Source organism: Sebastes fasciatus, chromosome 9 (assembly GCF_043250625.1).
Source record: "Sebastes fasciatus isolate fSebFas1 chromosome 9, fSebFas1.pri, whole genome shotgun sequence".
NCBI lineage: Eukaryota > Metazoa > Chordata > Actinopteri > Perciformes > Sebastidae > Sebastes > Sebastes fasciatus.
This window is the reverse complement of record NC_133803.1, coordinates 35,907,655-35,927,810: the sequence shown is the minus strand read 5'-3', so window position 1 is coordinate 35,927,810 and position 20,156 is coordinate 35,907,655. Positions and strand designations below refer to the sequence as shown.

The 20,156-nt window shown below is 44.3% G+C and overlaps 3 protein-coding genes and 1 long non-coding RNA gene across 4 annotated transcripts in view; 3 read left to right on the top strand and 1 right to left on the bottom strand.

The window, feature by feature from the left end:
* Positions 1 to 9,693, top strand: part of bcl2l11 (BCL2 like 11) — a 41,615-nt gene extending 31,922 nt beyond the window's left edge. The window contains exon 5 of the mRNA XM_074647466.1: positions 6,028 to 9,693. Coding sequence (XP_074503567.1) covers positions 6,028 to 6,186 — 159 coding nt within the window. The 3' untranslated portion in view covers positions 6,187 to 9,693. The remainder of the gene's footprint in view (positions 1 to 6,027) is intronic.
* Positions 1 to 12,419, top strand: part of LOC141774642 (pantothenate kinase 1-like) — a 189,524-nt gene extending 177,105 nt beyond the window's left edge. The window contains exon 9 of the mRNA XM_074647464.1: positions 6,941 to 12,419. The gene's annotated coding sequence lies outside the window, so the exon portion shown is untranslated. The remainder of the gene's footprint in view (positions 1 to 6,940) is intronic.
* Positions 1,298 to 5,838, top strand: LOC141773536 (uncharacterized). The gene is made up of 2 exons (XR_012595157.1): positions 1,298 to 1,340; positions 5,611 to 5,838. It is a non-coding gene; the product is annotated as an uncharacterized LOC141773536 (long non-coding RNA).
* Positions 2,485 to 4,702, bottom strand: LOC141774641 (uncharacterized). Its single transcript, XM_074647461.1, has 2 exons — positions 4,453 to 4,702; positions 2,485 to 3,285 (listed from the first exon to the last, which is right to left on the bottom strand). The coding sequence occupies exon 2, from the start codon at positions 3,212 to 3,214 to the stop codon at positions 2,495 to 2,497; it is 720 nt and encodes a 239-aa protein (XP_074503562.1). The 5' UTR covers positions 3,215 to 3,285; positions 4,453 to 4,702; the 3' UTR covers positions 2,485 to 2,494.
* Positions 12,420 to 20,156: the final 7,737 nt, after the last annotated feature.

The window sequence follows — 20,156 nt, the reverse complement described above, 5'->3', positions numbered from 1 at the left end:
TAATGTATAATGTATAATGTATAATGTATAACGTATGAAAGGTTGTGGAGGTGTTTGTAGAGATTCTTCGGCCAAACTCAACAGTAGATGATGAGATGAGTCTCAGCTGCGTCCGTCCTCCTCTGGTGTCTCCTTAATGTTGATTTAAAGTTATGAAGGTCATAATATGATGATTAATGGGGAATAAATCTCATGAAGAAAAAGAGACCCCATATTATGAATACAGTGGTTTTCCAGATGTGTTTATGGGGAAACATGAGGGAGTCCACTTTTCTTCTTTGGTGGGGGATTTAATTTAAATCTCCATCCAATAATAAAACCGACTGAGAGTTTCTAGCTCAGCGTCTCTGAGGCTCGGCGGTGCTTTGAGAACGGCTTCATGTTCCGGCTGGTCGCTGGATGTTTGTAACTCGGTCCGAAACTAGCGAGCCTCGTGTCGTGTCCAGTTGGACGTCTTTGTTGGCGTCTTCGTGTAATTGACCTCCTCTTCACTCTTTGATAGTTGTTTCTTCTGGTTTTGCTCCTAAAACAATCTTTCTTCATGTAGTTGACCTGAGGGTTAGGATTAGGGTTAGGGGTTAGGGTTAGGGGTTTGGGTTAGGGTTAGGATTAGGGTTAGGGGTTAGGGTTAGGGGTTTGGGTTAGGGTTAGGATTAGGGTTAGGGGTTAGGGTTAGGGGTTAGGGTTAGGGTTTAGGGTTAGGGGTTAGGGTTAGGGTTAGGATTAGGGTTAGGGGTTAGGGTTAGGGTTTAGGGTTTAGGGTTTAGGGTTAGGGTTAGGGTTAGGGGTTAGGGTTAGGGTTAGGGGTTAGGGGTTAGGGTTAGGGGTTAGGGGTTAGGGTTACGGTTAGGGGTTAGGGTTAGGGTTAGGGGTTAGGGTTAGGGTTAGGGTTTAAGGGTTAGGGTTAGGGGTTAGGGTTAGGGTTATGGTTAGGGGTTAGGGATTAGGGTTAGGGGTTAGGGTTAGGGGTTAGGGTTAGGGTTACGGTTAGGGGTTAGGGTTAGGGTTAGGGGTTAGGGTTAGGGTTAGGGTTAGGGTTTAGGGGTTAGGGGTTAGGGGTTAGGGTTAGGGTTAGGGTTTAGGGGTTAGGGTTAGGGGTTAGGGTTACGGTTAGGGGTTAGGGTTAGGGGTTAGGGTTAGGGTTTAGGGGTTAGGGGTTAGGGGTTAGGGTTAGGGGTTAAGGTTAGGGTTAGGGTTAGGGTTAGGGTTTAGGGGTTAGGGTTACGGTTAGGGGTTACGGTTAGGTGTTAGGGTTAGGGGTTAGGGTTAGGGTTAGGGGTTAGGGTTAGGGTTAGGGGTTAGGGTTAGGGTTTAGGGGTTAGGGTTAGGGTTAGGTTTGGGTTATGGTTGGGGTTTATAGATCCGGTGGAGGTTTGTTTGCACTGGCCTGAAGATCTGTATGTAAGTGTGTGTGGCTGTATGATGCTTTATGTGTGAGCTGGTTCCTGTTCCTGTCGGGATGGATGGATGGGTGAGGTGGCTGGAGCAGCTCTCCGCCCCGGGTGGCCCGGGTTCGACTCCCAGACGAGGTGGAGGACCAGGATGTGGTCCCCAAGCCGACGGGGAGCTGATGTTTTTTTGGTGGGACAAGGAGGGAAGGCAAGGTAACAACTGCACAGGTCCTGGAAGGTCAATAATAAAAGGATAAATAAATCAATTAAAGAGAATAAATAGAAGGACAGTGCTTAAAAGGCTCTATGGCGGATAAGTAAAATATATGTGGAAGGTCAAGGTAAACATATATAAGACATGAATGTATAAATAACATAATCACACACATAGAGTATTTTAATTTAGAATAAAAGCACTAAAAGGAATAAGAAAGAATAAAAAGGACCTGTGCAGTGTCAAGATAGAAGTATATTTTTTTATTATTGTTTGATTTGTAGTCTTCTCTGGAGGAGGGTCCCAGGTAGCACTGTTGGGAAGGAAAATGGGTGAAACAGATGAGGTTGGAGAGGGAAGGATTAGGTTTGGGGAAGGAAAGGAGATGGAGGATGAGGGGTGGAGAGGGGAAGGGGAAGGAGGTAGAACAGTGGGATTCGGGTTGAGGGGGTCAGGGAAGGAAGGAGAGGGTCAGAATGGTTGGGGCTAGGGTAAGGGGGAGTGGGAGTCAGGGATTGGAGGTAAGCGGGGAGGAGGCAGATGGGTTAGGGTAAGGAATGAGGTTGAGGGGAAGGGATCGGGTTAGGGTTAGGGTTAGTGTCAGGGTAAGGTATGGGGTCCAGGATTAGGGGTTAGGGTTAGGGTAAGGTTGGGGGTTAGGGTTAGGGGTTGGGGTTAGGGTTAGGGTAAGAGGGTGGGTAGAGGTTAGGGTAAGAAGGTTGAGTCAGGGTAAGGTTAGGGGGTTGGGGTTCAAGTAGGGGGTTAGGGTTAGGGTAAGAAGGTAGGGTCAGGGTAAGGTTAGGGGGTTTGGGGTTCAGGTAGGGGGTTAGGGTTAGGGGGGTAGGGTTAGGGTTAGGATGAGAGGGTGGGTAAGGGTTAAGGTTAGGAATTAAATGATGAGGAACTGACGCCACTGTCTGAGGATGAGCTTGGCTGTGGTGGGCGTCCAGGTGAGATTATTGGATTCCGTTATGAAGTCCTGGGGTGGGATTGCCGGGATATGTAGAAGAGTGCTGATGACCTTGTTGATGTATTTGAGGGTGCACCTGTGTTCGGGGCTGAGGTTTGGGGAGAAGTTGATGAGGGGTACGTATATTTCGGCGTTAGGGAAGGCGACATTTGCATGTCTCAGCATGGCTCTTAGTTGTTTGCCGGCGTCCTTGGGGTCCTGGCACCTGTCATTGAAGCCAACTGCGAGGATGATGGTTGCAGTGGTGGGGTTGGGTGCTGTCCTTTTAAAAAGCTTGTGGAATTTCCGGAAGTTGGCATAGGGGTAGCTGTCGAGTTGTAAATCCGTGTTTGAGTGAGATGGGAATTTGCTGATGTGGGCGTCGCCCAATACCACATATGCCGTCCGTGTTGTAATGGTCCAATCGTCGGATCTGGTGTTGTGGCAGGTGGGTATACAGGGGCCTGGGGAGTAGCTTCTGTCGGGGTCGAAGGAGGGGGTGTAGGTGAAGAGTTCTTGGGTGTTGGATTCCAGACCTGTGGTAGCGCTGGCTTCCAGAGAGGCCAAGGCAGGCAGCGCGACCCCAAAAGAGTGCTGAGTGGAGGGCTCAGATAGGGCTTTCAGAGTGGCAGTGTTAGCCTTTGGAGTCCCAATCATCATGGGTGTAGCCTCCTGCAGCTGCTCAATTGGGGCCCGCCGCCCGACAAGGCCAGTCTGGTCACCAGCGCCACCTGTGGGTGTGAGAGGGAGAGGAGAGATGGTGTCAATGGTTATGATTGCAAGGTTGTGCTTACTGTGAATGGTGGGGGATGTTATTGTATCCAGGCTAGGGGCCTTGTGGTTGGCAGGGTAGATGGGGCTGATCTCCTGGGTAGTCTGGTTGGGCCCCCAGGAGATCCTCTTGGTCCGCTGTGGAAGTGGAGATGAGGTTTCTGCCGGACCGGGGACCTATTTGGGTGTCCGGGGCAGTGAAGGGGCAGGTGCTGAGGAGGGAGGGGTCCGTTTGGTAAAGGATATGGTGAGTTGCTTCTGTGGGCGGGGGGCCTGTGGTGGGTCCGGTGGGGGCTGGTTGGGTGCAGGAATGAGTCCTCGAGTTGGTGGTGGGGTAGGGAGCAGGGGTTCCCGGTTAGCCTGCTGGTGGTGTCGGGTGATGTGTTGGGATCCAAGGGAAAGGGGGGGCCTGTGCGGGGCCGGCAGGGGTGGGAAGTCCTCCTCATCTGAGAGCTCCGGGATCGGGGACAGAGAGCTGTCCGACCTGAGGGTAGACTTGGGAGGGGGTTGAGAGGAGGTGTGTTGTGTGTTGAAGGTGTGTTGTAGTGAATGTATGGTTTCCTGTCTTAATCTGTGGCCATAGCGCTTCCTGGCCCAACCAATGGCTATTTGGAGGGCCAGGGGGCTATGGGTGGTGTTGGTGAGGGTATGTATGGTCGACTGATAGTGTTGTTGTAGGATGATCATAGTAGTGTGCATCCAGTTGATAGTGTTGGCCTGAATTTGGCTGCGTGTGTGTTCGGTGGGTGTGGATGGCTTTATGAAAGCTGAGAGTTTGTGAACTTGCCTCATCATCCCAGGTGGAAATGTTTGTGTAGAAATGGCTGTATCTGCTATGTGTTTGTGGTGTATGGCCTGTATGATTTTGAAATATTGTTTGCTGAGCATTCTGGTGTGTGGATCTGGTGGGTGATTGAGTGTGGATGTATGTTGTGTGTCCATGGTTGTGGCTGTATGTGTGGTAGGGCGGTTGACTAGTTTTCTGCGGTGTAGGATGGACATGAGTGGTTGTGGTGTAGTGTGTGTGTGTGTGAGAGCTGTGCCGACTTACCTCTGCCACTCGAGGGCACATCCTTTCCCCTGTATGAAAACATTTGTTAATTGTCAAAAATTGTGTGGGCTCTTACCTAGGGAATGCAGGTGGAGGTCTCTGGCTTGCTGGTCCTTTTGGGTGGGTGCCGAGGTAGGCCTTGAGGAAGTGGCTTGGTGTATCTCCTGGAAGGTAGATGTGGTAGGAGTTTCCCGGTGGGCCTGCTGAGACAGCTTAGAAGAGAGGCTTTCCAAAAAAAAACAGTCTGCAAATTGTTTGTTAGGTGCAGAAGTCAATGTATTTGGAGAAAATGGAGGCCTGATAGCTAGGCCAGAATGCAGCCTGGTAGAGCCTAGAGGGGTTAGGGTTAGGGTTAGGGGTTAGGGTTAGGGTTAGGGGTTAGGGTTAGGGTTACGGTTAGGGGTTAGGGGTTAGGGTTAGGGTTAGGGTTTAGGGGTTAGGGTTAGGGTTAGGGGTTAGGGTTAGGGGTTAGGGTTAGGGGTTAGGGTTAGGTGTTAGGGTTAGGGTTAGGGGTTAGGGTTAGGGTTTAGGGGTTAGGGTTACGGTTAGGGGTTAGGGTTAGGGGTTAGGGTTAGGGGTTAGGGTTACGGTTACGGTTAGGGGTTACGGTTAGGTGTTAGGGTTAGGGTTAGGGTTAGGGGTTAGGGTTAGGGTTTAGGGGTTAGGGTTAGGGTTAGGGTTAGGGTTACGGTTAGGGGTTAAGGGTTAGGGTTAGGGGTTAGGGGTTACGGTTAGGGGTTAGGGGTTAGGGTTAGGGGTTCGGGTTAGGGTTTAGGGGTTAGGGGTTATGGTTAGGGTTAGGGTTAGGGGTTAGGGGTTAGGGTTAGGGTTAGGGTTTAGGGGTTAGGGGTTACGGTTAGGGGTTAGGGTTAGGGTTAGGGGTTCGGGTTAGGGTTTAGGGGTTAAGGGTTAGGGTTAGGGGTTAGGGGTTACGGTTAGGGGTTAGGGGTTAGGGTTAGGGGTTCGGGTTAGGGTTTAGGGGTTAGGGGTTATGGTTAGGGTTAGGGTTAGGGGTTAGGGGTTAGGGTTAGGGTTAGGGTTTAGGGGTTAGGGGTTACGGTTAGGGGTTAGGGTTAGGGGTTAGGGGTTAGGGTTAGGGTTAGGGGTTAGGGTTAGGGTTAGGGGTTAGTGGTTAGGGTTAGGGTTAGGGGTTAGGGGTTAGGGTTAGGGGTTAGGGTTAGGGTTAGGGGTTAGGGTTAGGGGTTAGGGGTTAGGGTTAGGGGTTAGGGGTTAGGGTTAGGGTCGTCTATGTATATACAGTATGAGCTATATATATATTAAGTTATGTGTGTGTGTGTTTTATATTTAATCACCTGAACATCTGATGTATATCTCAACACACTCAACACCAATATCTAATGAAATGAGAGCAGAATGTAATCATTCAGTTGGACATGAATGACTTTCCAGTCCGTTTAATCTGGATCACCATAGTTTAAGATTATTAGTCTTTACCCATTTACCCCCCCCCCCCCCCCCCAGTCACCGTCACCGTCCTCACTGCTGGACTCTACAGAGGTCAAACCTCTTCCTTCTTCTCGTTGTGTCTCCACCCAAACTTCCTGTTCAGGAAACTGATCTTTCAGTCACTTCTATTTTCATATTTCTTATTAATCCTCTCCTCTCCTCTCCTCTCCTCTCCTCTCCTCAGGGGATGGCAGGCGGACACAGACGGGATGAGATCCCTCCGAACCCCCCCGCCCACCAGGAGCCCTCCGTGCTGCTCTGCGTGGGCGTTCTGCTGCTCCTGATTGGACGGATGATCTACCTTCAGGGCGGTACGAGCAGCCAGGACCACTCTCAGGTTTAGCCTCAGATAAACCCAGCAGACGTAGCATTGTTCTATAATCATGTATCTGTGTTGGATCCATTCTGTTTTTGGGGACCTGACTTTGACCCTCTTGTCCCAGCGGAGGACGGAGACGTTGGACTTGTCAGGAACTCTAAAACTCCTGGACTTTTGTTTTTAACCTCTATTCTTCCTTCACGGTCTCTGAGCTTTTGCGATGCAACCAAAGAGCCGAGGTTTTGCACTCCTTTGCAGCACGGAGACGGCCCCGTCACCTGAATCTGCCTCTGTGCACGACGGCGCCGGTGGAAATTCTAATGTGCCTTGTACAGTTTCCTGTTTACTTTTTTTATAGCGTCTGTTAAGGTGTGTTTTAAAGTACAGAGAGGATGTGATCACCTCTGCAGACCCGGGGTTGTTAAAGTACGCGGGTCCAGTCTGCAGATCTTTTCTCTCTGATGGATTCAGACAGAGAAACTTGACCTCTCACTCCTGTCACATCAGGATCCAGCATGCAACAGACTCAGGACCTGTGTGGGAACCAACGGGGCCAAAGTACCCGTTTTTATAACGCCATGAACTCTGCTTACGTCTACGTTGTGAGTTCAACAGAGACGACTTTACACCAGCATGAACTGTGTCCTGGTAATCTGACTACTAAATGGTATTGATTTAAGAGAAGTGATTTAGCAGACTCCATGTGGACGGGGTTAGGGATGCACCGCGTATCAGACCGAGTACAAGTACTTCCATCTGGGTACTCTCCGATACCGAGTACCGATACGAGTACTTCTCTGTGCCTAAAGAGCCTCGTTAACAGCCAGCTGGAGGATGTGAGCGACACACGGCAGGCTGGGGAGTCACGCATACGAGGCGGTGCGCCGCCACCGGCTCTAGGTCGGCCCAGCGGAGTCGGGCGCACCACCGTAAAGTGGTATCGGTGCCGTGTTGCGTGTACGAGTACATGAGCACAGTATCGGACCCGATACCTGATACTGGTATCGGTATCGGTGCGTCCCTAGACAGGGTTAATATTCCAGGGAGAGGTGAGGTGTGTAATAGAATCTGTTGTTCTGGCTGACAGATTACATTAATCCTTTAGATTGTAAGAGACGGCGATATTCTTAAAGAAAGTCATCATCAGGAAAACAGATATTTGCCAGCAAAAAGCAGTATTTGGGGCTGTGAAACAGTTCCATGGTAGAGGAAGAGGAATGCCTTCTGGACTGATCAGAACAAACCATATTAGAACCTTCCATAGAGAACGTGATCCGTCCCAGTGCAGCTTCATCTGGATCTGCATTCATGAGAAAAGTGTCCATTTCGTTTTGTGTCATATTTCAATACTCTGGGTCTGGTTTTAGCTCCAGTATCTGCTGCTACTGGTTGACTAATACTGTTTATTATCAGGTAATCTGTAATCTGTAATCAGGATTATGAACCCTTCAAAGGTACGTTAGGTAACGTTTCTTTGAATTTCCACCAGTTTTCTAAACATCTGTATTATAGAAAGTTCTAATCTTTGAATTGCAAAATGTAATGTTTAATCCGTGTATTTCTACTTTACTACTTTACACTTTTACAGTTTACTGCACCTGCCCAGACAGATGTTACCATCTGGATTGTTCAGTTTTACACAAAAAACACCTCAACCGTTGATACTAGTCAGGTGTTACCGTACCGACCTGAGTAACTGATACCTGCACAGACAAACCTGTGTTTGTGTACCACTAGAGGCTGAATGGTGGAGACAGGTTCCTCCCTACTCACTAAAACCCAACATCACATTTACAAGAACGTCGACGGGGTTATTTCCCTCTTTGATCTGCTTGTTTTCAGCATAATGAGGAGCAGAATGCTTCTCTTGTTGGTCCAACAATAAGATCTGAGTTCTTGTTACTGAGGGCGTATTCACATCTGCCTTATTTAGTCCTGTTGAATGGAACCTTGGAGCGTTAACCCTGCAGCGTTAACCCTGCAGCGTTAACCCCGGAGCGTTAACCCCGGAGCGTTAACCCCGCAGCGTTAACCCCGGAGCGTTAACCCCGCAGCGTTAACCCCGGAGCGTTAACCCCGCAGCGTTAACCCCGGAGCGTTAACCCTGCAGCGTTAACCCCGGAGCGCTAACCCTGCAGCGTTAACCCCGGAGCGTTAACCCTGCAGCGGTTCATCAGCGGACCTCCTTGAAGGTGTCGGTCTCGGTTCGCTTCCAAACGAACCGCGGTACGGTTCGGTACGCTTCGTTTGTGGTGAGAACGTGATCCGACCTCGATCCGATCGGCCCAACTGGAGAAAGCATTGCGCCTTTTTGGATTAAACCAGCTCCGGTAGCGAGCAGCGCTGTGCACGTCAACACCAGACACCAGACACCATTACTACAGTAGAGCCGACGCTTGCCCTCGCTACTCACATCAGTACTAAACAGGTGTAACGTCAGGCTGCGTTGGAGACCACGGGCAGACCTGATGGATCTAAAGAGATATTTTGGGCCGATGAGCACGTCACAGTTTAGGAGGGTTAATGCTCGCCTCCTAATAAAAGATGACCAGGGCCGAGATCAAGCCGCGTCGTCGTCCCTCCATCGTTGTGTTCTGGAAGTCTGCTCTTCTTCGTTTACTTCCGGGAGTTTTCCAGCTGGAAATTCTGACCAATCGGAGAGCACCCTATGAGCACCAACATTTTGGTCGTCTTGTAAACGCTGCCATGTGAACACAAACCAAACTGGAGGCGACATGCAGCACGGTAACAATCCGGTCCCTGATTCAGACCAGAGCAAACGATCTACAGGTGTGAAAACACCCTCAGGGCCGAACAGTTGGAGGCGTGAAACTCAAAAGATGACGAACAAAATCAATAATGGAATCATTTAAGCATTAAACAGAGTCATCCTCTACGTGTAACCTTATTTTGACCTGGTTTTAGTATCCAGAGCAGTTCAACAGGAACAGATCACACAGCATCGTCTCTGGAGTTAACTGAAGGTAGTCGGCAGGTTCCGGTTGGTTGATGAGGTCACGTTATCCGTTTATTAGCTCGGTGATTCAGACCCGGCTGAGCCTCCTCCTCACGCTGCCGGCTCATTAAACACTCTCAGAGAGATTACTGGACGACAACCAAACACTGAATCATGTAGAGTCACAGAGGGTTTAGTCTCAGGCCGGTTACAGTACCATATCCTATACCAGTAACAGTAAGATATCAAACAGCGCTGATACGGGCTTCACATTCAGGACATTTATTCTCAGCTTTGACCTCTTTAAAACATATCGGTTCTGTTGTCATGTGAGGAACCAGCAGACGTAGACCACTAAGATGGACATTACCACTTCCAGCTGATGAACAGAGAGAAGCTTGAGAAAGTGAGAAATCATTTTATGCAAAGAAAAAATATGAAATGCTCTTTTCTATGCACACACATCTGGATTCTTCTCATCTGGAGGATGCAGTTCAGTACATGTCAACTCATTTCGTTAACTCTGAACAAAGTTAAATTTTTGAATATACAGAAATTGTGCACGAAAAAGAAAATTCTCAAGCACCTTAAAATGGAGTTGATCCATGTAGAGAAGCTCAGGGAGGCGACTGCACTGCTCTTTACTGGAGGAGGCGAAGCAACCAGTCCATCCTCGTCTTCCTTTTAAAACCAGAACATGCTGTTTGAAAACACTCTGATAATACTCAATCTCCCCTCTGGGGGGTTTCTCCAGGTGTTTATCCAGGTGTGTTCAGTAGTGTGAGATGAGCTCGTCCTGGTGTCTGTGGGGGAAAACAGCTGTTACAGTTGTTGTCCAGTAGTAACAGTCCACAGACTGGATAGAAAGATGGATGACGCGTCTCCACTTCCTCCTCCCACTGTACAGAAGTGAAGCCAAGATATCCCGGTTAGCGGAGCTGCCATCTTGATATTTTGATGTCATTGTGAGTCAGAGTCTTCACAGCTGCGATCGGGCGGTGGAGCCGCGGTATCGAGGTCACCCGCCCCAACCAATCACGAGCTGAATACGGCCGCAGCTTCCTGTCACCCCCTTTTATAGCATCAAATGGGGGCAGTAATGAGCTCATCAGGTCTGAACACCAGAATCAAGAGGAAATGTTTTCAAACTGTAATTTCCAGGTTTTACAAGAGAAGAGTTCTGGATTAAGACGAACTGGTTGGTTTGGCAGATGTACGTCTGGTTAAGGTTCCCAGTGCACCGCCACCGAGCGGTGGATAATACTGGGTTTGGGTTCTGCCCACTGAGCTGCACCGTAGTAAACATCAGACATTGTGTTGCAGTGTGAATGTTGAGCAGTTTCAGATGCTACCGATGAGATAATCCCGTCATACTGGACGTGGTGTTGATCAGCTGCAGTGAGTTCCTGCTTCAGTCTGACTGGAATAACAATAGAAATGTAATTTGCTGTTTTATGCTCCGCAGCATCGATCAGTGTCCGTTTGACTGAGATGTGAATATAATAATAATATTAATAATAATCACGCTTAATGCTTCAGCTTTCCTTTACGATGGAGGTCCATCAGATACGTGTTGTTATGTGTTCCATGTGTTGGTTTAGTTCCATTCCGCCGCTGGCTTCCTGTGAGGTCGTCCAGCAGTAAATCAGAGCAGCAGCAGTTTGTTGAAACACGATCGATAACCAGATTCATGTGAGTCTGTTTCAGTCTGTTTGAGTCTCGCTGGGATGTTTGCTCAGTTGTGTCAACACCAATGCTTCACAGAGGAAGTGTGATTCTGGATTTCATCATCCTTAAACTCTCATTCTCTTCTGTTTAATCTCAGGATTTAATCTGGTTTCATCAGCGGCTCAGCCACAAACAGTCCGGCTGTCTGGTCTGTAACTGAAGCTGGTTTTAGATGAGTTATTATTTAATAATAGAAGTGTATAGACATGGTGATTAACTTCAGTGGATAAAGTCAACAGAAGATCTGTCTTCTGATCCGCTCATGGAAACAGACAGGTGTTAGTAGTCCGCTTATCGCTATCATGGATGGATCACCGAACAGGTGTACCAACCAGGTATGGGCCCCGGGCCTCTGGACCAGAACCTCTGTATGAAGTTAACATTCCTAACTGGAAAGTCAATCAAACAACCACAGAGACACAAAACAACCACAAAGAGACACAAAACAACCACAGAGACACAAAACAACCACAAAGACGCAAAACAACCACAAAGTCACAAAACAACCACAAAGAGACACAAAACAACCACAGAGACACAAAACCACCACAAAGTCACAAAACAACCACAAAGACGCAAAACAACCACAAAGTCACAAAACAACCACAAAGACTCAAAGTGGCCACAAGATAACGCAAAACAATCACAGAGACACAAAACAACCACAATGAGATGCAAAATGCAAAATGACTGCAAACATACACAAATGGACTATAAAGAGACTGAAAATGACCCGAAAGGGACTCAAAGTGTCAACAAAGACACAAACAACCACAAACAGACTCAAAGCGTCTCTGTGTCCAGGGCCCGTTGTGTTTCGTCTGTCTGCTGTTTTAAGTTAAAAACATAGAAGCTGTTTATTCATATTATATTTCATATTATATCATTTAAAGTGGCTTATTGACATTCATTCATTCAAAGACACATTTGTCCATTTGTCTTTGTTAAAAGAGGGAAACTTCATCTGAAAGGTTTAAAGTGGATCCTCTTTTCTTCCCCTCCGCTGTGACTGCATGTGTCTGATTTGTGATTTGTGATTTGTGATATTGTGTGATGTGAAACCGGAGACCTCATTTGAAGTACTGTATTACAGCTGGAGTGTGAGAGGAGAGCGAGGCAGGGAGGAAACTGAGAGACGAAGTACCGTCTTCTGAAACTGAGATGGAAACCTGTCGATGTGACATTCAGGGTTTTACTGGCTGGCATCAACACTGCTGTTTGTTTGAGCTTTTAGGGTTAATATCATTCACAGTCTACGATCTAGTAACAGAAAAATACACATTTATACCCACTTGTTTTATTGGAATTAAAAGATGAAACCCATGAGACGCTGGGAGCCAGAGACGCTGTGGCTGGTTGTGCTTGGCTGTAAACGCTGTACAGAAATGAATGTGTTGGAGCCGGTTTGTGCAGAAATGATGTGAATGACTCCAGATGACCCAGTACGACTGTAGCAACACGTTGTCTTCTTCTTTATATTCATATTGTACACTGAAAATATTGTAATTATCATGTTTTAATTGCTTAAAATGCATTAAAGTGTTGTAAATAAAGCTTTTACATCTTTTTAAAACTGCGCGTCTCATTCATGAATTACTTGTTTTGCAGAAACATGTTTGTGTTCAGTAGCAGGAGGTAATACTCTTTACTGTACTGACTGTATGTACAGTAATACTCCTATAGTATTACTGTACTGACTGTATGTACAGTAATACTCCTATAGTATTACTGTACTGACTGTATGTACAGTAACACTCCTATAGTATTACTGTACTGACTATGTACAGTAACACCTATAGTATTACTGTACTGACTGTATTACAGTTTTAATCTACTTGTTGTAATTCTACTTTTCAGAGAGAAATATTGTACCTCACTACATTTTTCTGACACGTTGATGAAACCACTGAACCAGTATTTAAAGAATTTAAAGTATTTAAAGTATTTAAAGTAGTTCAAACAGCTGCAGCTCTTTGTCTGCTTGTTAGTGAGTCAGTTTAATTATAACAATCTAAAACATTTAAATATGTAAGTTCACCTACAGCCTTAAAACGTGTAGTTACCTTAAAACGTGTAGTTACCTTAAAACGTGCAGTTACCTTAAAATGTGTAGTTAGCTGTACTTATGTTCAATAATCAGTTCAAAGTCGTCCTATGAGTTTTGAAGATGCAGATAGATGTTTATGGTTTGAGGAGTCAGTCTTTATAGTTCATGAAGTCTGCCGATATGCTGATGATGTTCCGATGTTCCTTTAAAAACTTTATTTAATGCGTTGACTGATCTCTCAGAACTTTTACTCAACTCAAAAGTCAGAAAAACTAGTTTATAACTAGACATTTTACTGTAATTTGAATAGATTTGACATCAATAGAAATTTGAAGTTACTCAGAAATATACTTTGATTCCATTCGATTTAATGTTTTAATTTACTTTTGATTGCTATGATAGTATCACTATGACACACTGAACTCCTCTCTCCATCTGGATATATTCATGTCCTATTAATGAACGATACTAACTTGGTTACAGAATCTTTGTGCTTTCTCGTCTCGCAGGTCTCCAACTGAAGATTCTGCGTTTTTTTCATATTAAATCCCAGTTGAGTTGGACCAAAGCACATTTTGATTGTTGGAAAAAGTAACGACGATGGTTTAGGTGAGTTTTATTTAGTTTCTGTCCAGTTTGAATGAAGTGTTTTACGATGCTCCGCTACGTACAGCTGATCTCAACATAAACACAAAGGTATCATTAATAGCAAGGATCTTCTGAAAGTTACACATACTACCTTTAATATAATAAAACATCAAATATTATGAAAAATGTCTTTACTAATATATCTAATGGAGACATGAAAAAGAACACAACATCCTCGTAACTCATGAGGAAGGAACTTTATTATATTATATTTCTTTATTAAATCTGTGAGGAGCTTCACAGTTCACTGAAGGTCATCGGACAGAAAACATCATTTATACTGTCGATCCGAGTACAGCTTTCATTCTGTCTGAGGCCCACTGTGTGTGTGTGTGTGGTGTGTGTGTGTGTGTGTGTGTGTGTGTTTGTGTGTGTGCGTCTGTGTGTGTGCTCATCTGCAGAACACGGAAAGTACGGTGCCTTCCACAGCCTGGCACAAACACATGCTCAGATAATTATATGTCTTCCACACACACACACACACACACACACAACTCATTAACACACACACACACACACACACACACACACACACACGCACAACTCATTAACACACACACACACACACATGATCACATGCATAAATATGTGCACACACACACACACACACATACACTGACACACTGACACACGTGTGCGTGAGTCAGCACGGCGGTCCGGTCGGTGGATTCCTCTGTCTGCAGAGAAAGAGAGAAGTAAAACTCTTTTAACCCTTCGTGGTGTCAAGGTGAGATCAGACTCTCTCCTCCTATCAGCTGCTCTGCTTCTGGTTTTAACTTCAACTGGACTGAAATCACAGGATTATCTCCTGCTACAGCACACAGATCTGATTTATAAATCTAATGTGGTGTGCACTCTTGAGAATAAAACATTTTATTTTGTATTTCTTGTTCCAGAACAGCTCCCATATAGTCATATAGTCATATAGTCATATAGCCACGGTTTAGCATTCAGAAGGCAAAGCAACTTTATCTGTAGAGCACGTTTCAGCAACAGGGAGATTCAAAGAGCTTTGAGTGGTCGGAAGACTAGAAAAGCACTATATAAAATCCATTTACCATTCACACAAACATTCAAGAACATTGTGACAAAGTGCAAAAGAACATTAAGACATTATTAAAACAGTCATAAAAACGATTAGAAAATAAAAACAAGCTAAAAATAAAAGCTAGAATAGAGTCTAACAGAAGAGTAGACGTTGTAGAGCAGTATATAAGATCATTATCTGGGTAAAGAAAAGGCAGCAAACAGGAACGTTTTAGACTTTGATTTCAAAGAGCTCAGAGTTGGAGGTCCTGCAGGTTTCTGGGAGCTTGTTCCAGATATTTGGTGCATAAAAACTGAACGCTGCTTCTGCATGTTTAGATCTGATCCAAGGGACACTAAGCAGACCTGATCCAGGGGACACAGCAGACCTGATCCTGATGCATTGGAGGCGGCTGGTAGTCGGCAGGAGAATAGATGGACGTACCGGAGCGTCGGTCGGCCGTTAGCTGCTCTTGCCGTGGTGTTTATTTCCTGTCTAGTCCGTCCTGGCAGGCGAGCCGGTAGCGGGTCTAAAGATATGGGTATTGCCGTTGGGGGCGGACTAGTTCTTTTTCTTTACTTTAGTTGTTTGTTTAGTTTTGTGTCCCCCCCCCCACCATGTATGACCTGACTAACTCAGCTGGAATCCCAGTCAGACAGCCAGGCCAGGTTAAGGTGCGGTGTGGTTGGAAATCAATCACGCGTGACTTATACATGTGTGAATTGGCCCGGTGTGTAAACGCCTTGATTGCGGTGTGTATCGGTGTGTAATCCAGCCCCGTCAGTCCAGCCGGGGTTAAACAGAGATATGAGTCTAATTAAAGCTTCTACTCTTTAAAGTTACTCCCTGATTGTCATTCCTGAGCCAGCACTTGTGTTGGGTGTTGCAGATGGTTTATAACACTATAATGTAGTTGTAAACAGATATAAGGGCATTTTATTTTATATTATTACTGCTATGTTTTACTATATTGTCCTTCATTATCTCTTCCTCCAGTTATGGGTCCCTGGAAGAGTTATATCTGCTTACAACTACATTATAGTGTTATAAACCATTTATTACATGTATAACGGGACGTTTCATTCAGTTTTTCAACATGTTCACTTTCACAACGTAGTAGGTGTAGTAGGCCCCTAATGACGCACATCTGTGGGGCTTATAGTGACTGATAACGCCCATTTAATGGCCTGATAACAGTCCAATCAGGTGAAACAGTAGAGCTCATAGACGCTGTTCAGTTCCAGAATCAGGTTGAGATAACCTAAAGGAAAAAAAAGGTGTGAAAATGTGTCATAAATCAGGAGAAATACGTGAGGATTGTGACCCCGGGAGGAAACCAGGACAGGGCGATGAGAAACAGGAGTCCCGTGGTAAAATCAGGAGGGTTGTCAGGTCTGGTGTCACCTCTTCTTCTCTGCTTTAACGGCCCTTTAATGTTTTCACTGTCTCTACAGTGTGTAGCCCAGCTCTGATCTGGTCCAGTGTGACACCAGAAGTCCTACCTGTGGAGTCAGACTTCACAGTGAGGCCATGATTACATAGGAAGCACCTTTAATCACCGGAGCACTCTGTGGTTTCCAGCGGTTTGGTTGCAACCAACACCTGTCTCCTCCCAACTACCACTACCCACGGTGTCAAACACAGCAGGAACCAGGTGTGCACATCGTTTCCTGACTGACCTTTCACTCTCAACGTCTCACTGGCACTCTGGCTCTACCACTCACTCACACACACACACACTCACTCACTCACTCACACACACACACACACACACACACACACACACACACACACTCACATGCATGTGAGCCGGTGCAGCAGCTCAGTTGTTATTCAGACATATTCAGGATGCTGTGGTCAGAGACCTCCAGTCTATTCTCTTCCTCTGCTGACTGCTGTGTGTGTGTGTGTGTGTGTGTGTGTGTGTGCGTGTGCGTGTGTGAGCCACCAATGGTGTAGGAAGTATTCTGATTCTTTACTTGAATATTAGTAAATATACCATGATATATAAAAGTAAACCATTACAGGTAAAAGTCCTGCATTCAAGTGCAAATACACAAGTATCATCAGCAAAGAACCGGCCGATTGGACTGTTATCAGGCCATTAGATAGACGTTATCAGTCGCTATAAGCTCCACAGATGTGGGTTATTAGGGACCTACTACACCTACTACGTTTTAAAAGTGGAAGTGAAACTTAAAAGTAACACGTTCTTACATGTAAAACTGAATGAAAGGTCACGTTTTGAATATGTTTTCTTTAGGTTTTAGGCAACAAAACTACAACTTCTTTAGGGTTTAGGCAATAAAAGTCATAGTATAGTATGTCAAGAAATTTCATAAAAAAAGTCATAGTATAGTATGTCGAGAAATTTCATAAAAAAAGTCATAGTATAGTATGTCGAACAATTTCATAAAAAAAGTCATAGTATAGTATGTCGAGAAATTTCACCAAAAAAAGTCATAATATAGTATGTCAAGAAATTTCATACAAAAAAAAGTCATAGTATAGTATGACGAGAAATTTCACCAAAAAATGTCATAGTATAGCATGTCGTAAAATTTAATGAAAAAAAGTCATAGTATAGTATGTCGAGAAATTTCATAAAAAAAGTCATAGTATAGTATGTCGTAAAATTTCATAAAAAAATTCAAAGTATAGTATGTGGTAAAAAAAATCTTAGTATAATATGACTTTTTATGAAATTTCTCGACATATTATACTATGATTTTTTTTTTATGAAATTTTTCGACATACTATGCTATGACTTTTTTTATGAAATTTTACAACATACTATACTATGACTTTTTTTATGAAATTTCTTGACATACTATACTATGACTTTTATTGCCTAAACCCTAAAGAAGTTGTAGTTTTGTTGCCTAAAACCTAAAGAAAACATATTCAAAACGTGACCTTTCATTCAGACATACTATATTATGACTTTTTTTATGAAATTTTCCGACATACTATATTATGACTTTTTTTAATGAAATTTTCCGACATACTGTATTATGACTTTTTTTATGAAATTTTCCGACATACTATACTATGACTTTTTTTAATGAAATTGTTCGACATACTATACTATGACTTTTTTTATGAAATTTTACGACATACTATACTATGAATTTTTTTAATGAAATTTATCGACATACTGTATTATGACTTTTTTTATGAAATTTTACGACATACTATATTATGACTTTTTATGAAATTTTCCGACATACTATACTATGACTTTTGTTATGAAATTTTATGACATACTATACTATGACTTTTTTTAATGAAATTGTTCGACATACTATACTATGACTTTTTTTGATGAAATTTATCGACATACTATACTATGACTTTTTTTTATGAATTTTATGACATACTATACTTTGACTATTTTTTAATGAAATTTTTTGACATACTATACTATGACTTTTTTTTCGATAAGATGACAATAAAGCTTTCTATTCTATTTTATTCTATTTATTTTTAAAAGACTGGATCCAAAATGTACTCGTGCGTCACCTCACATCGTGTTGAGCGTCACAAAAAAAAGAGAAATTTGTGTCTATGTACACGAAACAAATAGATTAAATTGTGTGACTATTTCACAAACTGCTTTGAGACTGAGATACTTTCTGAGGGATAACAGATGACTGTCAAACCTGAGAAACACACTGAGGACAACTTGTGGGTGGATGAAATGACAGCAGAATCAAAGCAAGGGCCAACAACCACCCACCCAAAGTACGTAATTGGATCCACATGCACCACAGACACAGAGATAATGTAACACAACTTTGTACACTAATTATGAGACAGCACAGTGCTCAGTCATACTGTATATCTGTCTGTCTGGCAGAGATATGTTACTATCGGTGTACGCTGAACAGTTTAGGAGAAGGAAGGCAATATTCTCCGTTTTAAGGAAGTTGTGCTTTCTCTGTCTTGTGCCTCATCATCAGGCCGTCAGTGTGAGTGGAAATACACCGTCACCTCCCAACAGAGAGAAAAGCAGAACGTGACCCAACGCTAAAATATAGTGGGAGTTGTTTGGAGGGCAGGTTTCTCCTGCAATATGTTTTTCTTTTATCTGTGCCATGTATGCAGAAGCTGACATCATGTGACCTTGCTCCTTTCTTCTTAAAGGTTTATTCACATATCCTCATTAAAATGTACTTCCTATGAGATGTGATGTCCCTTTGATGAGTGCTGCAGAAAAGAATCTGTGTGTGTGTCCATGCACGTACAGTACATGAGCCTGTTTTTGTCTGGTATGCTGCACTGCAGTGAGGGGCGCAGCGTTGCAGCTCCTCGGCTCCGTGTTACATCAGCCTCGGTGATGCAGATACGCAGCACTGCAGCGGCTCAGACCGATGTTTAACACCAGAGTCATCGAGGCAAATCAAGCAGCCGCTCCAGAGTCAACCTAACAGGTCCAGGCTGAAGAGGGGGCCGACCACAGCTCAACCAAAGTAAAAGGAAATAAAACCAACTTCAACAACCCACAGAAAAGGAAAGCGGTGAAGAGAACACACTGACACAACCAATTTAACTGAAAGTAGTCCAAACTAACTTGATATGCTCAGGAGACCGTGCTGCTCCAGGAGACCAATCACTACAGTCCCAAGCAACAAAAGATGTCAGAGTAAACCAACGCTACACCACAAAACACCAAAACACACACTGTCACAGAGCCTAGACACCATCCAATTATCAAATACACCCAAAACGAGCAGAATAATCACGGTAAGACCATAAAACAGATCCACAAAAACCAAACCAACCAGCCTATAGTATAGTAAATATGAAACTGCAGCCAGCAGCCAGGTTTCCTGAGCCGAGCACAAAGACAGGAAACAGTCTGGCTCCGTCCCAACGTGACAACATCTGCCTTCCAACACCTCTAAAGCTCACTAATCACATTGTTATATCTCATTGGTTTAATACGCTGAGCTTTGCTAACTGGCTTCTGGCTGTAGGTTCATATTTAGTACGATAACTGAGAGTAATCTTCTCATCTAACTCTTGTAAGAAAGCACATACACGTTAAAACAATCACACCAAAATCAGCGAACTACTAACCAACCAACCAACCAACTAACCAACTACCTAACTACCTAACTAACCAACAAACAAACCAACCAACCAACCAACGAACTAACCAACCATCCAACCAACCAACCATCCAACTAACTAACTAACTAACTAACTAACTAACTAACTAACTAACTAACTAACTAACTAACTAACTAACTAACTAACAAACCAACCAACCAACCAACCAACCAACCAACCAACCAACCATCCAACCAACCAACAATCCAACCAACCAACCAACCATCCAACCAACCAACCAACCAACCAACCAACCAACCAACCAACCAACCAACCAACCAACTAACTAACTAACTAACTAACCAACTAACTAACTAACTAACTAACTAACTAACTAACTAACTAACTAACTAACTAACTAACTACCAACCAACCAACCAACTAACCAACTACCTAACTACCTAACTAACCAACAAACCAACCAACCAACCAACCAACCAACCAACCAACCAACCAACCAACCAACCAACCAA